General features: G+C 37.5%; 1 protein-coding gene across 2 annotated transcripts in view; it reads right to left on the reverse strand.

Annotated features, from left to right (window-relative positions):
- stab2 (stabilin 2) overlaps positions 1 to 20729 on the reverse strand; it is a 188513-nt gene that overhangs the window by 25369 nt on the left and 142415 nt on the right. For both annotated transcript variants that reach the window (XM_031898868.1, XM_012959864.3), the window contains 24 exons: positions 20460 to 20571; positions 19520 to 19700; positions 18575 to 18668; positions 16161 to 16319; positions 15445 to 15540; positions 14609 to 14704; positions 13535 to 13582; positions 12403 to 12539; positions 11666 to 11780; positions 11473 to 11550; positions 11005 to 11103; positions 10646 to 10753; positions 8824 to 8955; positions 7740 to 7868; positions 6272 to 6328; positions 5782 to 5877; positions 5129 to 5324; positions 4183 to 4278; positions 3842 to 3887; positions 3411 to 3487; positions 2350 to 2475; positions 1692 to 1765; positions 1465 to 1536; positions 381 to 500 (listed from right to left, as the gene is read on the reverse strand). In XM_031898868.1, coding sequence (XP_031754728.1) covers positions 381 to 500; positions 1465 to 1536; positions 1692 to 1765; positions 2350 to 2475; positions 3411 to 3487; positions 3842 to 3887; positions 4183 to 4278; positions 5129 to 5324; positions 5782 to 5877; positions 6272 to 6328; positions 7740 to 7868; positions 8824 to 8955; positions 10646 to 10753; positions 11005 to 11103; positions 11473 to 11550; positions 11666 to 11780; positions 12403 to 12539; positions 13535 to 13582; positions 14609 to 14704; positions 15445 to 15540; positions 16161 to 16319; positions 18575 to 18668; positions 19520 to 19700; positions 20460 to 20571 — 2544 coding nt within the window. The remainder of the gene's footprint in view (positions 1 to 380; positions 501 to 1464; positions 1537 to 1691; positions 1766 to 2349; positions 2476 to 3410; positions 3488 to 3841; positions 3888 to 4182; positions 4279 to 5128; positions 5325 to 5781; positions 5878 to 6271; positions 6329 to 7739; positions 7869 to 8823; positions 8956 to 10645; positions 10754 to 11004; positions 11104 to 11472; positions 11551 to 11665; positions 11781 to 12402; positions 12540 to 13534; positions 13583 to 14608; positions 14705 to 15444; positions 15541 to 16160; positions 16320 to 18574; positions 18669 to 19519; positions 19701 to 20459; positions 20572 to 20729) is intronic.

Genomic DNA, 20729 nt, shown 5'->3' on the forward strand with positions numbered 1-20729 from the left:
TACCTGCGTCTAGTAAAGTTATTTTAGTGTAAAGTACATGGGGATATTCTGCAAAAAGCGCATTAGTCATCAGTTGCAGGTCCTTGGGCTCAATTCTGGAGTTATTGTTGCCACCTGGCTGGTAAAAACAATCTCTGATTCTGATGTTATTAACAAGGAAAAGTTTAAAAACATAGGAAGGCCATTTTTTTTTTCACAAAAGGTGACAACCCTATCTGGGGTGCAAAGATGTGTGTCTGTGGGCTTAGCACAAAGCAAGGTGCAAAGTGCAAAAAACATACTGGTTTGTACCTGTTTGTTGCACCGTGGGTTGTTGTGTTTCACAAAAGCATAATAGTGTGAGTGTCACAATACCATTAACTAATAGCATGAATTCCAACCTGATAGATTGTGCCTTTGCAGTCAATACCATCTCCAATGTAATCGGATTTACATTCACAAGTCCTTTCTGCTGGGCCAGTGTGGTTACATACAGCAAATGCACTGCAGCCGCCATTTTTCTGAAAAACAGTAAGCAGAGAAACACTCCTGTTGAATAAATGTTTATGACTCCTTTAAAATCTTATTTGCCACCAAGGTAGTTGAGACAGGGGAAGCCTATGAAACCATTTGTACCATCTATTCACGTGAAGGGTAAAGACACACGGTGCTGCTACTTGTCATGGCTACGTAAATAGACAATACTGATAATTTCCTGATAATTGTCTCTATGGGGCTGATTTACTAACCCACGAATCCGAATTGGAAAAATTCCGATTGGAAAACGAACATTTTGCGACTTTTTTGTATTTTTTGCGTATTTTATCGTCGCCGTTACGACTTTTCGTAAATTGTCGCGACTTTTTCGTAACCATTACGACTTGCGCGAAAAGTCGCGACTTTTTCGTAGCCGTTACGATTTGCTCGTATCTTGTCGCGACTTTTTCGTATTGAGCGCTCGGAAGCGGCGGGCAAAACTTTCAGACAGTCGCGTCAATTTCCGAAAAAATCGCAAAATACCGATCATTACGAAAAAAACGCATTCGGACGCCTTCGGACCGTTCGTGGATTAGTAAATGTGCCCCTATGTGTGTTGAGGTAATTCTCAGTATTGTCTATGGCAAAAAAAAGTAGCTGCTACTATTAGCTCTGTGTGTCTTCACCCAAAAGGCACAAATTGCAGCTCTGGGACTGGCACTTTCCAGAAATCCAGAAAGCAAAAAACATGCTCACTAGAGCTCGAGTTCAGACTTCCATTCAAGTGAATGGGAGGTGGCAGAGGTGGATTGGATCATTCACCCAGATTATTTTGTATTTAATGTGTGCAAAAGCAAAATCAAAATAAGGTTTCCCATCAGGACGACACAGAGTGCAGAATAATCCGTGCCAGTAATGGATAATGTTATCATTCCTGGAAGAGTCACCTACCCTAGCAACCTGTTACTTTGGGCATATACATAATAGTAAACCAAAAATTGTACTTACTTGTAAGCATGGATTAATGGGGTCACACTTTATACCATCCCCAGAATACCGCTGTAAACAGTTACAGGCAGACTGCAGAAACAGAAATACAGAAAGGACTTAAAATAATGAATGTATGAAAGGGCCTAACCACCCACCTATCTTGAATAGTTTGAACACTGGCAAAAGTCTCTAGCCACAGCTGTAAAACAGTCCCAAAACTGTATTTGAACCATTGATAACATTACCTGATTTGCTCCAGTCTTTGTACATTCAGCAAATTTGTGACATCCGCCATTGTTAGTAGCACAAGGGTCAACCTCTAATAAAACAAAGCAAATGTTTTCACTTGCATACAGCATTGCATTCATTCCTTTGTCCCACTGAGCCAAATGAAGGAGCACATCTCTCTTCAATAATATTTGCCCACATGTTTATAGTGTTACCATCAAGTGCAAGGTACTGTCTTATTATTACACGGGGAAAAGGAAATCATTTTTAAAAATTTGAATTGTTTGCTCAAAATGGAATCTGTGGAAGATGGTCTTTCCATAATTCGGAGCTTTCTGAATAACAGGTTTTGGATAAGTGATCCCATATCTGTAGTAAAAATCAAGGCTGGTTCAAGTACCGATTTACAGGTACAGGAATATATTTTTTATTATCACAGTCCCTTTAGGGTCATATCAAAACTAGCTGATGTCCTGCAGATCAACAACATTACAGTACATGAGGTAGACATCAGATACACTGACCTTTAAGTTTGGCTTCCAGTACAGCAAATAGGCATTTTTCACAAATTTTACCCTGCAAGCTGACCTGACCCTTTACCTCTGCTCTAAGCCGCATGGGGGGCAGTTCTACAGTTAAGGAACAACTGTTTTATAATGAATACAGCATATTTACCAATGCACACAATTCCATCTCCAGTGTACCCCCATTTGCAGACACATATTCTGTTTCCTGGTGTTGTAGTTCGACATTCGGCATTATCTGAGCAGCCACCATTGTTTGATGCACATGCGTTCACAGCTGCAAATTCAGACCAAACCCAACATGTAATCGTGTTAAATTTTGTAAATCCCAAATAGTGTATATTTAGAACAAGCTTCAAAAAATATTAAGCAGCATCCACACGGTATAACTTATTTTCATATCACTTAACCATCTAGGCCAGTGATTTCCCCAACCAGTTGCTCGTGAACAATATGTTGCTCCCCACCCCCTTTGATGTTGCTCCCAGTGGCCTAAAAGTAGGTGCCCATTTGTAAATCACACAGTTTAACTCCAAACAGACCCCCCCTACAGACTAGCAGTCCACATGGGGCTACCAAATAGCCAATCACAGTCCTTATTTGGCATCCCAAATAATGTTTTTCATGCATGTGTGGCACACTTTTTATGTCTGAGTGTGGCTCATGAGTAACATAGTAACATAGTAACATAGTAAGTTAGGTTGAAAAAAGACATACGTCCATCAAGTTCAACCATAATGCCTATATATAACCTGCCTAACTACTAGTTGATCCAGAGGAAGGCAAAAAACCCCATCTGAAGCCTCTCTAATTTGCCGCAGAGGGGAAAAAATTCCTTCCTGACTCCAAGATGGCAATGGGACCAGTCCCTGGATCAACTAGTACTAAGAGCTATCTCCCATAACCCTGTATTCCCTCACTTGCTAAGAATCCATCCAGCCACTTCTTAAAGTTATATAATGTATCAGCCAGCACGACTGATTCGGGGAGGGAATTCCAGAACTTCACAGCTCTCACTGTAAAAAATCCTTTCCGAATGTTGAAATGGAACCTCCCTTCTTCTAAACGGAGTGGGTGCCCTCGTGTCCGTTGGAAGGATCAATGGATTCAAGAAGCCACAAAAATATATTTGATACAAATATTACAATTTTACAAATATTTAAGATGTTAAAACAATAATGTCATAGTTGAATGAGAAATTATAGATATTACCTGAACACACTGTGCCATCTCCCTGAAAGCCAGATGCACACTGGCAACGTGCAATGCCATCTGCATTAACAATACAGCTGTAAAAGTCAATACAAAAAATCAATACAAAAAAATGATCAACCTGTATGATTTTTTTTTTGTTGAAAATAAATTAGGTGGATATATAGTGATTTCAGACTATTAAAAAAATATGCCAGGTAGATGTACATTACCTGGACCTTATTGTATATGTTTATGGGCTAAATAAATCCAATTTTCTGCATTTACTAATTATTCAGGATATTAAACAGGAAGTGGAATGCTTGAAAGGTCCACCGTGGGATGAAACGCCCATGTGTAAGGGTCCCACAAAATTACTATTTATGAAATTAGTTTCTCCTTTTGCAATTTCTGTCTATCTGTTGTGACATTAGATGTTGTTAGATGCTTACTTTGCACTGGTGTGGCAGGACTTGTTGCATTTGTCTTCTGTGATCGCTGGAAAACAAAATGAAAGGAGTAATTCAGCTTTATTATGGTAACAATACATTTATAGTTGTTAATACAAGCAGGGTTGGGCTGGGGTGTGCTGGAATGGAAAGCCATTTTGGAGCGGTCGTCCGCGATAGCATAGATCTATTGTGGGCGGCTGAACCACTCCGTGCATCCTTACCTTAGCATTCTGGAATACACTACACTGAATACTATCTGCTCTAACTGTTTAATTACATGGGGAGACTTTTCTGGTGCAGGTCTAGATATTGTGGTTATGCAAAAGAGAAAATAAACTCACCCGTATCACATTTAACGCCTCTCCAGCCAACATCACAGTTACAAGAACCATCACCATTGATCCCTTCACTGCATTTTCCATTGATGCAGTAACACTCTAAACAACAAAAATTGGTACATTTTTTTTCAGTTATGGTTATTAAATAACAATATAGTTTTTGTTTGGTTCAGTAAGTGGCCAAATACTGTAGCTTGATAAGATTTGTCTTAAAATGGTTCCTTATTGCAGTAAATTCTAATAACCAGGTTACATGACTTTGGAAGGTATGAAACATGTGAGTGCTATGCATATAGTAGTCACAACTGCTGCTATTTAGAGAGAATCACCTGAGGCTAGGGGGAAGATTTATCAAAATGTGAGTTTAGAGCTTAATACACAAAAACTCACACATGTTATATTCATTCCTATGGGATTTGAAGAAGTGTATTTACCAATGGGTGAATTCTAACTTTCACCCATTGATAAATACATTTCTAAAAAGCCCATAGGAATAAACAGAGCGTGGGTGAATTTTTCTGTATTAAGTTCTAAACTCACATTTTGATAAATCTGCCCTTGGTATTTCTACATATATTTACGAAGAAATTTTTATATGCAATATTTTTTATATGCTATTTTATATTCCAGCTGTTTTATGGTTGATTATTTTTATGGACTGCTGTTTATTTCTAGGTGTGTACTATTTTGAACTTATTAAAACAGTGGATGATGAATTTAATGGAACTTATCTTGCATAATATACTATGAACTATCAACTGAAATCCATTTTGTGACTGTTCTTTTCTTACAAATCGGTCTTTGGCGCTATTCGTTGTAACCCTGTGCAAAGTAAATTGCTGTGTTTTGGTGAAAATCTGGTACTGCAACTAAAATATTACATTTTTCATAGCTGTCAAGTATCTATACAAGATCTATAATTCCATAGTTGATAAGAAGTGAGCTGTACCTTGATCACAGCGAGGCCCATATTTTCCTTTGACGCAGGTTTCACAGGCAGTACCAATATAGCCATCTTTGCACTGGCATGTCCCTGTGCCATTAATGCTATCCATGCACACTCCATTCCCAAAACAAGGGTTTCCTCCTTTGCCTGGGCATGAGAGGCACTGCTGGCCATAGAAGCCAGGGCAACACTCTCTAGTCTGCAAACACAGTCAATAACAGTCAATAATGCCTAAAGAAGAGATCCATACATGGCAGAGAAATGTGCCTTATTCCATAAAATGTGGTAGTTATAAAGTATAAGATTATATGAAATATTAAGAGGATCCATGTAACATGAACTGCTTTATTAAGGGAAATTATGCTTGTACTGTTATCAATTATAATAAGTGCTTAATGATGCCACCTGTATCACATAACTAATTAGACTTGGGTTTTATAAGAATCAGTGTTTCCTCTACTGTAAATTATAAGTATATTATAAGTTACCTGGGCATTCATTTGACTTTTACATAATCATGGATGTCCTATGTGATATCCTTGTATTTACAATAGGGGATACATTCACTTTAATATTCCTTATAATTTGGTTACAGGTAATACTGACAGTGCAGTCAGAAAACAAAATTAAAATCTATATAATTATTGTATACTTACAATGATTGTTTTGGCACATTGTACTTGGCATCCGATATAAACAAATCTCTTTCCAAAATAATACTTTGTGAAAATGCAGCTCTTTTTTTCACTGGCCTATAGAAAACATGAAGAAAGATTTTATTGTAACAAACATGGTGACAGGGAGCCCACCAAATGATAAACTATAAAATTTAAAGTACATTCAAGTTTACTAGAAGCATTTGTATGTATCTAGAGATGAAACTGGGTTGTATCCTAGTTTATTTTAACATAAATAAAGGATACCAATACCCAATAATGACAGCTTGCTGTGGCATAAATATGGACACTTGACTGGCAAAAATAATTGAAAAAATAGAAAGAAATGTCTCCCTGCTTAGGTATCTATTTTCATTTGGTTTAACTTTAGGCCCCAAAGGCAATGGATGCCACTCCATCAAAACTAAAAGTCTCAGAATCCTTCTATGCTTTAATAGACCTGAAGTGTAATCATTTCCTGCATACTTACAATTGGCTGGGTACCTGGGGGACAGGCCGGTGTGGTTAGACATTCGCCGCATTTGCTCTACAAGAAAAATTTGTTAGTCAATCATAAATAGATTGTGTATCTGTATAAGTTACATGATGAAGGACAGATACTAAAATGAAAGTTTTCACACTCCCTGCTCAGTCTGATCTATTAGTTTAATTGATGCAGTATGTTTTACATACTACAATAGTAAAGCTCTGGAAACAAAATCAGGTCTTGGCCTTTTTGTCTGCAATGCCTGGGATTAAGGTTTTCCCTACACTTGGGGTGCACAGAGGCAATCGACTCATGAGAAAAGCACCTGTATTGGCACTTCCAGTCCACTTCAACCTCACGCACCCCTGATTTGCAGCATATATCTGGGTGGCTTATTGACTACTTATTATCATAACCCATTATCTGGACACTATTTCATTTGACCCTGCTGAGTTTACTTAAGAATGTGAAGAACTAGTAATTTAAGTGGTTCGCTATAGGGAATGCTGTTTAGACTATTCTAGGTAATGGATTTGGGTAGAAATAGAATTATAATGATTTCATCAAAAAGGCGGTAACAAAGCTTTCATGTTGTTCAATTCAGAAATACGGCTTTTAACATTTAGTACTAATTTAGTGTCACTTAAAAAAATGCAAAAGATAATTTACTATCACAGAGTCAGAGCTTCAGGGCAAGGGCACACTAAATGGATTGACTGCTTTCTCTGCGGGTGTTTTTTTATAGACACAGATGAAAGTAAATCTGCTTTTATGTGCACACCCCTGTAGCACCATTGATAGGCCCAGTATTGGCCTGCGTGGAGCTACACAGAGAACATATCAGCGCAAAATTGAGTACATTTGTGGTTTTGTGTTTTGCGCTCTGTGTAGATCTACACAGGCTGACGCTGGGACTGTCAATGGAGCTACAGGGGTGTGTATGAGAGTGGATCCGCTCCCTCCACGTCTATAAAAAATGCCTGTGGAGGAAAGCAGTTACTCCACTTAGTGTGCCCTTGCACTTTATTTACATTAATATGGAGGGGGGCTTTAAGCTCTCTGTTTATAGACCTGAAAAACTACAAAAAGGTTTAGCAGCACAAACATAATGCAGTTGGCCCTGCCATGACCTTTAATTTCATTACACTATTATGTTAATTTATTAAAGAAACAGAAAACATTTTTCTCAAGATGGAATGCTCACCTCATGTGGGATGAACAACCTAAAGCTATTTATAAACTACAGTGCTCCTCAGCTGTTAAGTAAGGTTTGTAGGTCAACTGCAGCTGTAAGCCTGCACTGACTTTTGCATGCTGAAACACAGAGAACCATCATGGACTGTGTATTAGCTTTATCAGGATCAAGGCACTCTCTGTGTGCCACTGGCCTTAGAGTGTATGACAAAATGTATTATTCATAGGTAGAACCATAGTACAGGGACAAAGAATACAACAGTATAAGGTGCATTACCAAAGCAAGAGAAGTGTCATTGAGGTCGCATCTGTTCTTCTGGATCTCCAGGACCTTTCCCACTCCATGAATGACTCCTTTGTCAGTATATATATTAGTATTATTTACTGGTGCATCATTAATGTAAAGCTAAAAGCAAAGTCAAGATAATTTAATATCATTAGGTTAAAATCCATATATAATATGTTAAAATCATACCTCAAATATTTAGCATTTGACTAATGTTCCGTATACATACTCAAAATTAAGCTGGCCGTACAGATAAAGAACCACTCATTTCCCCAATATACCAACCCTGAGGATCACTACAACAGGATTTCTAAACCTGCCTGATCAACATCTTCTCAATTTTTAGCAAGCCAGTCAGAGGGCTCCACACAGGGGCCAATAAGCTCCAAATGGACAGCATTATCATCCCATATATAGCCACCTTTAGTTGGCCAATTTTAACCATACTGCCTGACTTTCTGGGCATGTATATCAACTTAGGGGTCAGTTTGAATGTCAGATGGTTGACCAAATTGAACTGAGAATGCAATCTCCCAGTACACCTTATTAGTAGGTACAGGAATGGGATGTGTTATCTGGAAACCCGTTATCCAGAAAGCTCTGGATTATGGGAAGGCCATCTCCCATAGACTCCATTTTAATCAAATAATTCACATTTTTAAAAATGATTTCCTATTTCTCTGTAACAATAAAACTGTACTTTGTACTTGATCCCAACTATGTCACATCCCAGATATGTGATGAAATATATACTGTGACTCCCCCCAGAAAAAAACCTGTCAGCACACACCTCTCTTCTGAAATTCATAAACTGGTGCCCATTATATGTTGTCCACATATCAACTGCATCAGAAACAGGTAGTAGACGTCACAGCACCACGGTAAGAAGTTTAAAAAGCCTTTATAAGAAATTCATGGCTAAGATCTCTGACAACAGGCTATGTTTCAGGCCCTGACAGCTTGAAAAAGGGCCGAGTTGGGGCCTGAAATGTTGCTTGTCCAATTTCAAATGCTTCGAAGTCTACTACCCCCCAGAAAAAAACAAAAGTTACTCTTTTACAATCTTGTCTAATACCTGTTCACCATGAATAAAGAAGCCCAACTGATATGAAAATCCCAGTAATGTTTCTCGATGCATGCCATTATGAAGGTCGTCCTTTAGAAGCTTCTGCCCAAGAACAATATGGTATCTGACTGTGTCTTCATCCTGAACATAATCAATAAGAAACATACATGCTAAACATAATGTCTTTCTGATATTTTATATATAAATTTCATTCAGATCCCCCAGATTCACTCTGATAGAAGAGTGGAATAACTTGCTATTAGCCAATGTTCAATATAAAAGTGACATCTCTGGCAATAGGACTGCTTTATCCCACCATGTGTGTGAAATATACCAGCTATATTTAGAATTATTAGTAAGAAAGGCATTATTATGAGTAACAAAATGCAATTACCTTTATCACCATTTTTGTAGAGCAGGCACTCAATGAGCATATCTCCAGGCATAATTCTTAATAAAAGATCAATTTATTCAAGTACCATAATCAGAAAATCATTGTGTTTTGCGTTCTAAGACACAAAACCGCTTAAAAAAATGTCATTAAGGCCTATGATTTATGATGTTTTTGAACAAAAAACATGTACGGCGATTTCTGATTATTGGACTTCAATAAACTGTTCTTTTATTGAGAATTGTACCTGGAGATAAGCTCATTGAGTGTCTGCTCTTAAAAAATTGTGATATCCAGTTTTGGGCATATTCTATTGTCTTTGAATATGTATTCTTACCCGTATATCCACTGAACACTACAAAACAGCTTTTTCCAACTGTCTCCATTTTTCCATTATATTACTAAATACTATATATTGTGCAATAGCCCTAAAATTATTTTCCCTTGTACCCTGCACTTCAGAGAATGGTACCCACAGCTATGCTAAGAGCTGGTAAAGATCACATCCTAACTATTCTTTATAAGTTCTGCTCCCTGTTTGTATTGTTCTGTACCAGAAGAAAAGTCATAAATAAATGATGATGACTGATGTTACATGTCACTTATCCATATCAGCCAGAAAATAGATAATGTAATAGCAGAAAATATTATAATAGAGAAAATATAATAAGTGAGAGAAAAACAAAAAAAAACCCAGATCACCTTAAAAACTATACAGTTTAATTGATGTGTTGAAGCTTCATTTTTAGGTATGTTGTCCTTAGCTCTTACTGTTTCCTAAAATTAGCATATATTATATGAATTTGTTGCTTGCTAAACAAAAAGACTAGTCATTAATCTTTGATCGCAATTTAAAAATGAATTCAAATACATAAGATAAGTTTTCTGTAAAGTAATAAAGATAATAGTGATGTATATAATAAATCACCACTTTACAAGTTTTGGAAAAAACACTTTTTCAAATCAATAATTTACTTGTCTTTTGATACATTTTTATTATCCTTCAGTTTTAAGCATTGAAATATTATTTAAAGAGTGAATTACTCACATTAGGCTCTGTCCTACTGGAGGTTATAATCAAAATTTCCCAGGCAGACAAATAGCACATTTATTAGTATCAATTTAATCTCAAGTTGATTAACCGGCTGGACAGTGAGGGAAGAAACATGGAGGAACAAAAACACATAGTTCCCAAACCCGAATTAACTAGAGATCCAGCGTTTATATTAGGGGTTTTGTTTTAGGGATATGCAAGGCCTTTGTATTGGAACTCCTAGCACTGTACCCTTGTTTGTGTATATCCTTTGGAAAGCACTGTTATATAACTCAATAATTAAATGCAATCCTCTTAAACACACTTCCCTTTAACATAAATCTAGCTAACTCCAGAAAGCCCCACAAAGCAGTTGATCTACTGTAAAAGGTAAAAAGGGTACTCACAACAGTGACCGGACTCTTGCTTCTAATATAACTGTTGATGGCATCATTATGAGGTGCAAAAATAGTGTAGGAATCTGCAGCTTCCACCTCTTTTGCCAGCTGATATTCCTGAGGAGAGTCGGCAATGTATTAGTAGTTTTTCACTGTGTTTATGTAAAAACAAAACAAATACTGAAAATGTTGTGCCACCAAGCCATACTGATAACAGGGGCTATCCAATGTGTCTTCTTATATAAACACAGATACAGTAACAAAAGAAAACAGTAATTCAGTATTTTTTTTTCATTTAAGTAGAAATGACTATTTTGGATTGGCAGTGTAAATCATACTGCGCTAGTCGATTAAAACAGAATACTTACAATAACATAACTTCGAAAGATTGAATAATCTGGCATCTGGCCTAACCGGGTCATGAAGTCAGGGTCGGATCCAACCATAAGTTGGTTAGGAGTCAGTACCTATAACAAATGTAACCATTCTGGCAATGAGATCGGGAGGAGGGGTGCAATATATACATTGTAAACCACATTAAATAAAGTGCTCATGGAATCTTCTTCAATGAAAATGCATTAACTCAGTTAATAATTATAACAAATGTGGTCTCGGATATGGTTTGAGTTTTAAGAAAGGCCATAGAGATATATTGAAATGCTGACAGTCTTGCTTCAATAAAGTTTGTTAAAGAAGATCCCAGGAGTTCATCTTCCTACAAAATGTATTGGCTGGGTCTGCATGTGATACAATAGAGCTTTGAAAGTTTTAACATTTTGAGAATGTTCTGTTTTTTATTACCGACTGAGAAGGTAAAACAAACGAACAAAAAGTACCTTGTCAATTATATGCACAAATCCATTCTTTGCTGCAATATCTCCTACCATGAACTTGGCACCATTTATACTTGTAGTCTAGAATAAAAACAGAAAATTACCTTATTTGCTTGTGTAAGAATGTGTATGTGATTCCTCAGCTAAACAGAGCACTCCAAGTGCAGTGGCCCCTTTTAATATATATATAACTTACCCCATTTTCATTGGAAACTTTGAGAAAGTTACTGTGCAGAGAGGTGGCGAGAAGGTCAGATGAAGAAAGGTTCTTTAAACTATCAACGCTGTAGATGCCAGATAGTATATGATACCTGCAGGTGAAATTCTTTTGTCAAAAACTTCTTATGAAAAAAATAGGTTTATGATTTACTGCTTGTATTTTCAACAGAATAAAGTTCTTTAATTGTAATGATCACTGAACTCAGATATTTAAATTGATAAAATTACGGTAGTATTCTAGGGGATTCAATAACAAACCATAGACAATATAGACTTGTGAATTCAAAAGCATATTATAGGGCTGATATACAGTTGCAAGCGGTGCAAGCGCAACAAGGGGAGCAAATCTGTGCTCCTTGCTGCCCATGCATACAGCACTTATATCTGCTGAAAAAGTCTTTGCAAACTGCACTGTACGTTGTGCTGGATTCAAAATTTGATTCAAAGTCTATGGCAGGTGTTCATTACAAGGCTCTTCTGCACCTTGCTCCCCAGATTGTGCATCACCCAGCAGTCCTAGGGGCACCCAGTGACTGCATATTGAACAGCCATGGGACTTTACACCTTTTTATTGCACGTTTCCCCTGGCTTAGTAAATGAGCCCTTGGTAGAATGCTAGTATACAGATATTCCTGATAGTCTCCTAAAAAGCATTGCCATAGGAACTTCTAGTCAGTGTGAAACACAACTCAGTTGTGGCAGGCACGTTCCTACTTTAGCAAGGGAGGCACATTTTCTTTTGTCATCCAATAAGCTTTGTCTTCTTTTCTCATTATTTCAAAAGCTTGTCGAGAGGGGACAAGCACGGTGACATTTGAAGTCTGGGAAAGCAAGTTCTTTATAGTTTCATCCTGTAAATACAACATTGCAGACCATTAGTGTTGTACGGCATGGGTGCTTGCAACTTGTTTTACACACCCCGCCTCATTTACAGTGGAGTTACCATAGTGCAGTAGCCCATAGCTACAAATTATAAGCTTTCATCAGTCAGTAAAAAATAAAAGTAATTTGTCTAATTGGTATGAGTTATGGAACTGGGAATATATACGGTAAATGAGCCCTAACATTGAAGACTGCATGACTAGTTGTGCTGCTTTTACTCTTGCTAAATTTTCTTCCCCCTTAAAGGTTTGCTCAGAAACCCAACAAAAGTTCCATAATTAGTGTTCTAACAGGTCCACCAGGGCGCTCTTTACTTTCCAGCAATTCTTTTTATTGCTTGTCTACACTTAAGGCTTGCCAAGGAGAGGTAAACAAGGAGAAATAGACAGTGGGGCTCAGTAATGAACAAAGGAGATAAATTGAACAGTTACCAGTAAATGAGCCTCTCTGTCACAGTAAAACCTTTTATTATATATAAACTCTCAATATTTCCAGAAGACAAAAAATATGATGATGATATTAGCAGTTTTATACCTTCAGGAGGTTATGTAATAAAAAGGCACTAAATTTGCCCAAGTGCAGTAACCCATAGCAACCAATCAGCAAGTTTCACCAGTCACCTGTTTTAAAGTAAAGATCCTATTGGTTGCTATTGGCTACTGCTACTGGGCAAACTTAGTGCCTTCTATTACATATGGTGGTTAATATAATAAATGTATAACCTGAGGGTCCCTGCTCTTCGGCCCAAGCAAGGAATGGGAAGAATGGCATGTCTTGGCACTATCCAGCTCAATTCTAATGCTCATTTTGATGATCAGGTTACACATTCATGATATGAGCAGAATTGTTAATATCATGAACTCTGAGAAGAATAGCAAATAAACTGCCTGATTTATTGCCAAGAATACACAGTGGAATAATAACAATAGATAATTCATGTACATAATTCTCACTTATTACTCACATAGATCCATCTATAAAATTCAGAGGCTTCTTGTAGGGCTGCTACTACCTGTAAAAAAACACAAAAACATTATAAAGTATATAGGTAAATGGGAAGTCTAATATAATGCCCTATTATTAATATATTTACCTGTTTTTAGGAAAGGAAAAATATTTACAAAATGTTTTTTTTGTAGTCAAGTTATTTGTTAATATCTGGTCTATGCAGTACAGATATGGTTCTCATTATCCAGAATGCTCGGAACCTGTGGTTTTCTGCATGAGTGGTCTTTATGTAATGTGGATCTCCATACTTTAAAGCTACTAAAAAATCATTCCAATCCAATAAGGATTCATTATATCTTAGATAGGATCAAGTGCAAAATATTGTTTCATTATTACAAAGAAAAGGGAAAATATTTTAAAAAAAATTAATTATTTAATCAAATTAGAGCAGTGATCCCCAACCAGTGGTTCGGGGGCAACATGTTGCTCACCGGGTCTGATGTTGCTCTCAGTGGCCTCAAAGCAGGTGATTATTTTTGAATTTCTAACTTGAAGCCAAGTTTTGGAGGCATAAAGACCAGTTGTACTGCCAAACAGAGCCTCCTATAGTCTGCCAGTCCACATGGGGGCACCAAATAACCAATCACAGCCCTCATTGGTCACCCCAGGAGCTTTTTGTTATGCTTGAGTTGATCCCCAACATGGTTATATTTAAATGAATTAGAGTGTATGGGAGATAGCCTTCTCATAGTTCAGAGCTTTCTGGATAGCAGGTTTCTGGGTAACAGATCTCATACCTGTATTAATATTACAGTACACTAACACGGAGGAAAATATGGCAGCACAGGGATTTTGAGTGTTTAAGTTTAGCAGCAATGTGGGATGCATTAGTTGTACAGAACAGCTTTAAAAAAGGTCAATTACTAAAATACCACTTGGGTTAATGACTGTTAACTTGGATGCCCCAACTATGCTCCTCAGGTTGTTAATTAATGACTAGTGTCCCAGTATGAAGATTCTTGATGTCATTACTTAAGAAGTAAAGCAATACAAGCAGGAATGCGGTAAGGTTAAAAAGAGGAATACATACCTCCCCTGCAGTCCCATAGCATATTGTACCATCTCCTTCATATCCTTCTCCACAAACACACTCCCAGAAACCTGTTGCCATTTTCTTACAACTTGCCTACAATTTAAAACAGGATTGTTATGTAGCTGCGAGCATAGAGGGTAGGAACTGGTGTAAGGGTAAGTAAAGAAATGTAAAGGATTAATCTGCTCATTAATGAAGGCAACCACAAGTGCAAAAATGCATACAAAATTGTTTAATTGAATTGTTATTTACATACTCAAATCAATACATGCTCCTCTATATACTTGTGCAACCTACACTGGTTTATTGTGCTTGAATAGGATGGAAGGTGCCAAGTACAGTACAGGTATCTGGGCACGAGGGAGGGCTGCCTCTAGGTGGTATTGGTTTTCTTCACAACTGACTAGCATCTACTGAATTGCATGCTTACATGCTTTCTTATCCCGCAGTAGCTTCCATGCTAGGAATGACACAATCTGACACATGCTGATTCCAGAAAAATATGAACACAATTGTGCCAGGCCAAGCTGAAACGGTGCCCTGGGCAAGCCACCCTAGGTCACAGAGATGAGCACGGGGTGGTGGAGGAGTCAGTAGCGGCAGGGAGGGGTGGAGGCACTCTGGGTAAGGAACTGTAAAATGCTATTGTATCAGTGTATACAATGTATATTTCATTACTTTAAAACACTTTAATGACATCCCCTTCAATTCATTTTTACAATTAACAGTCATTATGGCTAAAATGCCATAAAATCATTAGTAGGTGATTATATAAAATCTAATAAAAAATAAACTGCAAACTAAGTGCAGAGGGAATAATATAAGGAACTTACCAAAAAGTGGCACTTCTCTGCCTTTTCCAAGCATGCATTTACTGGTTCACAATCAATGCCATCACCTCGAAAACCTTTGTTACACTCACAGTCACTCTAAATGGTGGTAAAAAAAATATTAGGAAACAGGATTGGGCATCTTTTGAAGAAATGTTGCAATCTGCAGGATTTTCCTACATTTATATGTATTTTTTCTTCTATACACACTCATCATGTGGCTATTAATGCTTCTTCCTTATAATATATTTAAACTGCAATATGAGTTAGGGGTGGGAGAAGGGCTACTAAAGGTGTATCAGCAGATAACATTTCCAAACAGGACAAATCTGAGATCCAAGATGAATATAGGATGGCCTGTTAAACCAACCCTGAATCTGGAATACATATCCAGATGGTTGGACAGTTAGTCAAAATTGACAAAATTACCTGGCATGTATGATTAACTTAATGCAAAGGTAGTTTTAGCTACCTGATGGCCCTAGGAGTGCCTGGTGAAATAGTCCTTACATATTGGGAACTGCATTTGTGCAATTTAGCACATATATTCGCATATTAAACCCCCAGAAGTGAAAATATACACAATATACATAAATGTACCGCAAATACCACTAAATGAAAAAATGTTTATATATTCAACTTTTTTTTAAAGCTAAATTGACATTAAATAAAAAATAGACTATAATTTTGACTTTTTAAATGCTGTTATGACTTCTTACCTGGCCAGGCCCAATGTATACACATGTAGCATTAGGATGACAACCTCCTTTATTATCAAGCAGGCAGTTATTGATCTCTGAGCAGTCCAGTCCATCACCAGTCCAACCAGCGCGACACACACACTTGTGATTAACTGGGCCTACTGGAAGGCAATCAGCCTGGAACAATACAATTATATACATAAAATAGTGCGAGTTTGTAGTTCTGCAGTATTAAACTAAAACCTTTTTTCCAGTACTGCATTGTGGTAATAGGTTGGTATTTTTATAGACAACTGAATCACCAAATGTCTTGAATATAGAAATTCTGGAATTGAAGCAACTACCCTTTACTGCTATAATTGCTATAAGAGGTGCCTCAAAGAGCAGTTCATAGTTACATAGTTAGTTACATAGTTACATAGGGTTGAAAAAAGACCTGTGTCCATCAAGTTCAACCCATCCAAGTAAACCCAGCACACCTAACCCACACCTACCAATCTATACTCACATACATAAACTATAAATACAACCACTAGTACTAACTGTAGATATTAGTATCACAATAGCCTTGGATATTCTGATTGATCAAGAACTCATCCAGGCCCCTCTTAAAGGCATTAACAGAATCTGCCATTACCACATCACTAGGAAGGGCATTCCATAACCTCACTGCCCTCACCGTGAAAAACCACCTACGCTGCTTCAAATGGAAGCTCCGTTCCTCTAATCTAAAGGGGTGACCTCTGGTGCGTTGATTGTTTTTATGGGAAAAAAGAACATCCCCCAACTGCCTATAATCCCCTCTAATGTACTTGTACAGAGTAATCATGTCCCCTCGCAAGCGCCTCTTTTCCAGAGAAAACAACCCCAACCTCGACAGTCTAACCTCATAGTTTAAATCTTCCATCCCCTTAACCAGTTTAGTTGCACGTCTCTGCACTCTCTCCAGCTCATTAATATCCTTCTTAAGGACTGGAGCCCAAAACTGCACTGCATACTCAAGGTGAGGCCTTACCAGGGACCTATAAAGGGGCAAAATTATGTTCTCATCCCTTGAGTCAATGCCCTTTTTTATACAAGACAGCACTTTATTTGCTTTAGTAGCCACAGAATGACACTGCCTGGAATTAGACAACTTGTTATCAACAAAAACCCCTAGATCCTTCTCCATTAAGGAAACCCCCAACACACTACCATTCAGTAGATAGTTTGCGTTTATATTATTTCTACCAAAGTGCATAACTTTGCACTTATCAACATTGAACCTCATTTTCCAGTTTGCTGCCCAGTTATCTAATTTTGTCAAATCGCTCTGCAAAGCGGCAGCATCCTGCATGGAACTTATAGTTTTGCACAATTTAGTGTCATCAGCAAAAATAGAAACAATACTGTCTATGCCCACCTCCAGGTCATTAATAAACAAGTTAAACAGCAAAGGCCCAAGGACTGACCCCTGCGGTACTCCACTAACCACACTGGTCCAATTAGAAAATGTTCCATTTACAACCACTCTTTGTACTCTATCCTTCAGCCAGTTCTCTATCCAATTACAAATATTATGTTCTAGGCCAATATTCCTTAATTTGATCATTAACCTTCTGTGAGGTACTGTATCAAACGCTTTAGCAAAGTCCAAGTAGATGACATCAACTGCCATTCCAGCATCAAGGTTCCTACTCACCTCCTCATAAAAGGCAACTAAATTAGTCTGGCAAGATCTGTTACGCATAAAACCATGCTGGCACAAACTAATAGTATTGTGAACTGCAATGTATTCAAGTACCCTATCCCTTATTACCCCTTCCAAAAGTTTTCCTACTACTGATGTCAGACTAACAGGCCTATAGTTTTCAGGCTGAGAACGGGATCCCTTTTTAAATAACGGCACCACATTAGCAATCCGCCAGTCTCTTGGCACCATGCCAGACCTCAATGAATCCTGAAAAATTAAGTGAAGAGGTTTGGCAATCACAGCGCTCAGCTCATTTAATACCCTGGGATGAATCCCATCCGGCCCTGGACCTTTGTTTACCTTTACATGTTCAAGTCTCTTTTGAATTTCCTCCCGAGTGACCCATGCGTCAGTAGCTAAATTACTAGAACTGGGCATATTACAAGGGAAGCCTTCATTATCTGGGTTCAAGCCATATATGTCAATACCATTCATTTTTCTGCATATTTGCATTTATACATAGTTGGAGATGCTTGCCTATAGCTTGTCTCAGTCAAAGTATTCTTCTTTTGTCGCTGAAATGTTTCTAATTTTCTAGTTATTTTTCTATTTAAAAAGAATGGCATGGTGGAGGCATGCAGTATATTAAATCACACTTAAATGCATAAATGCAAATATGTAGCCCACAGGTCAGGAGAAATCCTAATACAGTGTTTATTCTTTACCTGGACATTGTTAGGGTCATATTTTTATCACTTACATTAACATTGCATATCTCTCTATCAGAACTTATACAAGGATTTGCTTCTCTGCAGTATGTACCATCTCCTTCATAGCCAGATTTGCACACACATCTACAAGATAAAAATATACTGTGTTACAAAATTATCTAAAACTCATAGTTTGATCATAAAGTATATTAAATTTACATCAATTATCAAACTTTAGCCTTATACAAATAACAATTTGCTGTCCTACAACATTGCTCTACACATAAATATGACTGATCGCTAGTGATGAGCGAATCTGTCCCTTGAGCGAATCTTTCAAAAGATTCGCGAAACGGCAAAAATGTTGCACGGCAAAAAAAATTTGTTGCCCGCAGCTATTCTTTTGTTGGGCGACTATTATTTCGTCGCCCGCAGCTATTATTTTATCACATGCAGCGAATTTTTCCGCAGCGAATTTTTTTATCCGTTTCGCTAAACAATCTGCCAATGGCGAAACACGGAAATTCGCTGCGAATCCATGCCTGGCGAAACATTTCACCCATCACTACTGATCGCAAATTATATGATTATATACAATTCAGCCAGTTTAATGCTGCCCAAGTATTCCCAAAATCCTTGGCCAGTAACAGTAAAGAGAAAAGCATTTGGATCTGTGGTTCAACAGAGATAATCTTTGCATACAGTATAATGGTAGACTACAATAAGAATGGTCAACTCCTGTAAAGCATTTAATGTATGCCCAGATGAGACAGCCTTAAAAACCCCAACTGTTGGAAAACTACAATTCCTAGAATGAAACATCCTGGGAGTTGCCTATTCTTGGTATACTGTATATCAGTGTATACATTAACGCTGTGCTGTTGACATTGACTAAAAGTTGGATTTCTAAATGCTGCTTGTCTTGTTTTATACAAATTGAGAAGTCCTTGGAACATGTATATGTAAAGATTGCACCATTGTGCGAACAGCAATACCTTGGTGTCCCATCGCTGTATTCACAGTCAGCATGTGCATGGCAAAATGTAACCAAAGGCCCACATGGAATGGTCTTCCTGTCACACAATTTTCCCGAGTATCCACTTGCGCAGGATGAAGGCAGGCAGCTCCCATCACTGTCTACATGGTTATTACATCTTCCATGGACACACAGACATTCTAGTAACAAATTGGTAGGGTAAGTTACTTGAGATAATATAGGCAATGGAACATGAGTACATGTTTCAGCTATGAATTTATTTCTCTCTCTCTTATATATATATATATATATTGCAAGAAGACAGGCACTCACGTATAAGTAGGTCCAAGGGAGCCTGGGTGCAGTCCCAAAATAATAGATGGAATAGCTGTAGAGAGAGTCCGCACTCACAGGTCTTAAGAAAATATAGAAGTTTTATTCAAATCAACATCTAACGTTTCGGCTGCATCCACAGCCTTTCTTTGAGAAAGGCTGTGGATGCAGCCGAAACGTTAGATGTTGATTTGAATAAAACTTCTATATTTTCTTAAGACCTGTGAGTGCGGACTCTCTCTACAGCTATATATATATATATATATATATATATATATATATATTTATACTGTATACACCTGTATAATTTATTAAAAGATCTGAACTGAAAAAGCATAACTGTGACTGCGACTTTTTCGTACAGTTGCACAAAAGCCAGTTTCAAAATTCCGAAAATCTCTAAAACCATAATGCAAGGAAAGATCTTCCAGTTGTAAAAAAGGGGCAAATGCCATTGATGTCTACATGATCTCAACTGGTGCATTTTCAGATTTACAGTTTTGTTGCATAATAAAACATAGAAAAGTTGTGTTTTTTTTAAAAATTGTTTTTTTTCTGCTGCAAAAATCCCAACCCAAAAAAAGTTGCAGTTTACTAAATGCCCCCTCTTGTTATCTTTTACCTACTTTTGTCACATCGAAGTCCATATTTATTGTTGTCTGTACATCGTCGGCAGTCTGCTCCGTTAAATCCTATATCACAAATACATGTTCCATTTCCGTTCCATCCATCCATACACTGTAAGGAAACACCAGAGCAGATTGTTAGAGAAAAAAAGAAACCATCTTGCTTTCTGTACTCCATCTTGTTCATATCAATTAATACAGGAGTGTTTTAAATATGTTGAAAATTGTTGTTCTGTCAAAAACTGTGAAATGCTGATTTTGCCTAATGGA

Source organism: Xenopus tropicalis, chromosome 3 (genome assembly GCF_000004195.4).
Source record: "Xenopus tropicalis strain Nigerian chromosome 3, UCB_Xtro_10.0, whole genome shotgun sequence".
Lineage (NCBI taxonomy): Eukaryota > Metazoa > Chordata > Amphibia > Anura > Pipidae > Xenopus > Xenopus tropicalis.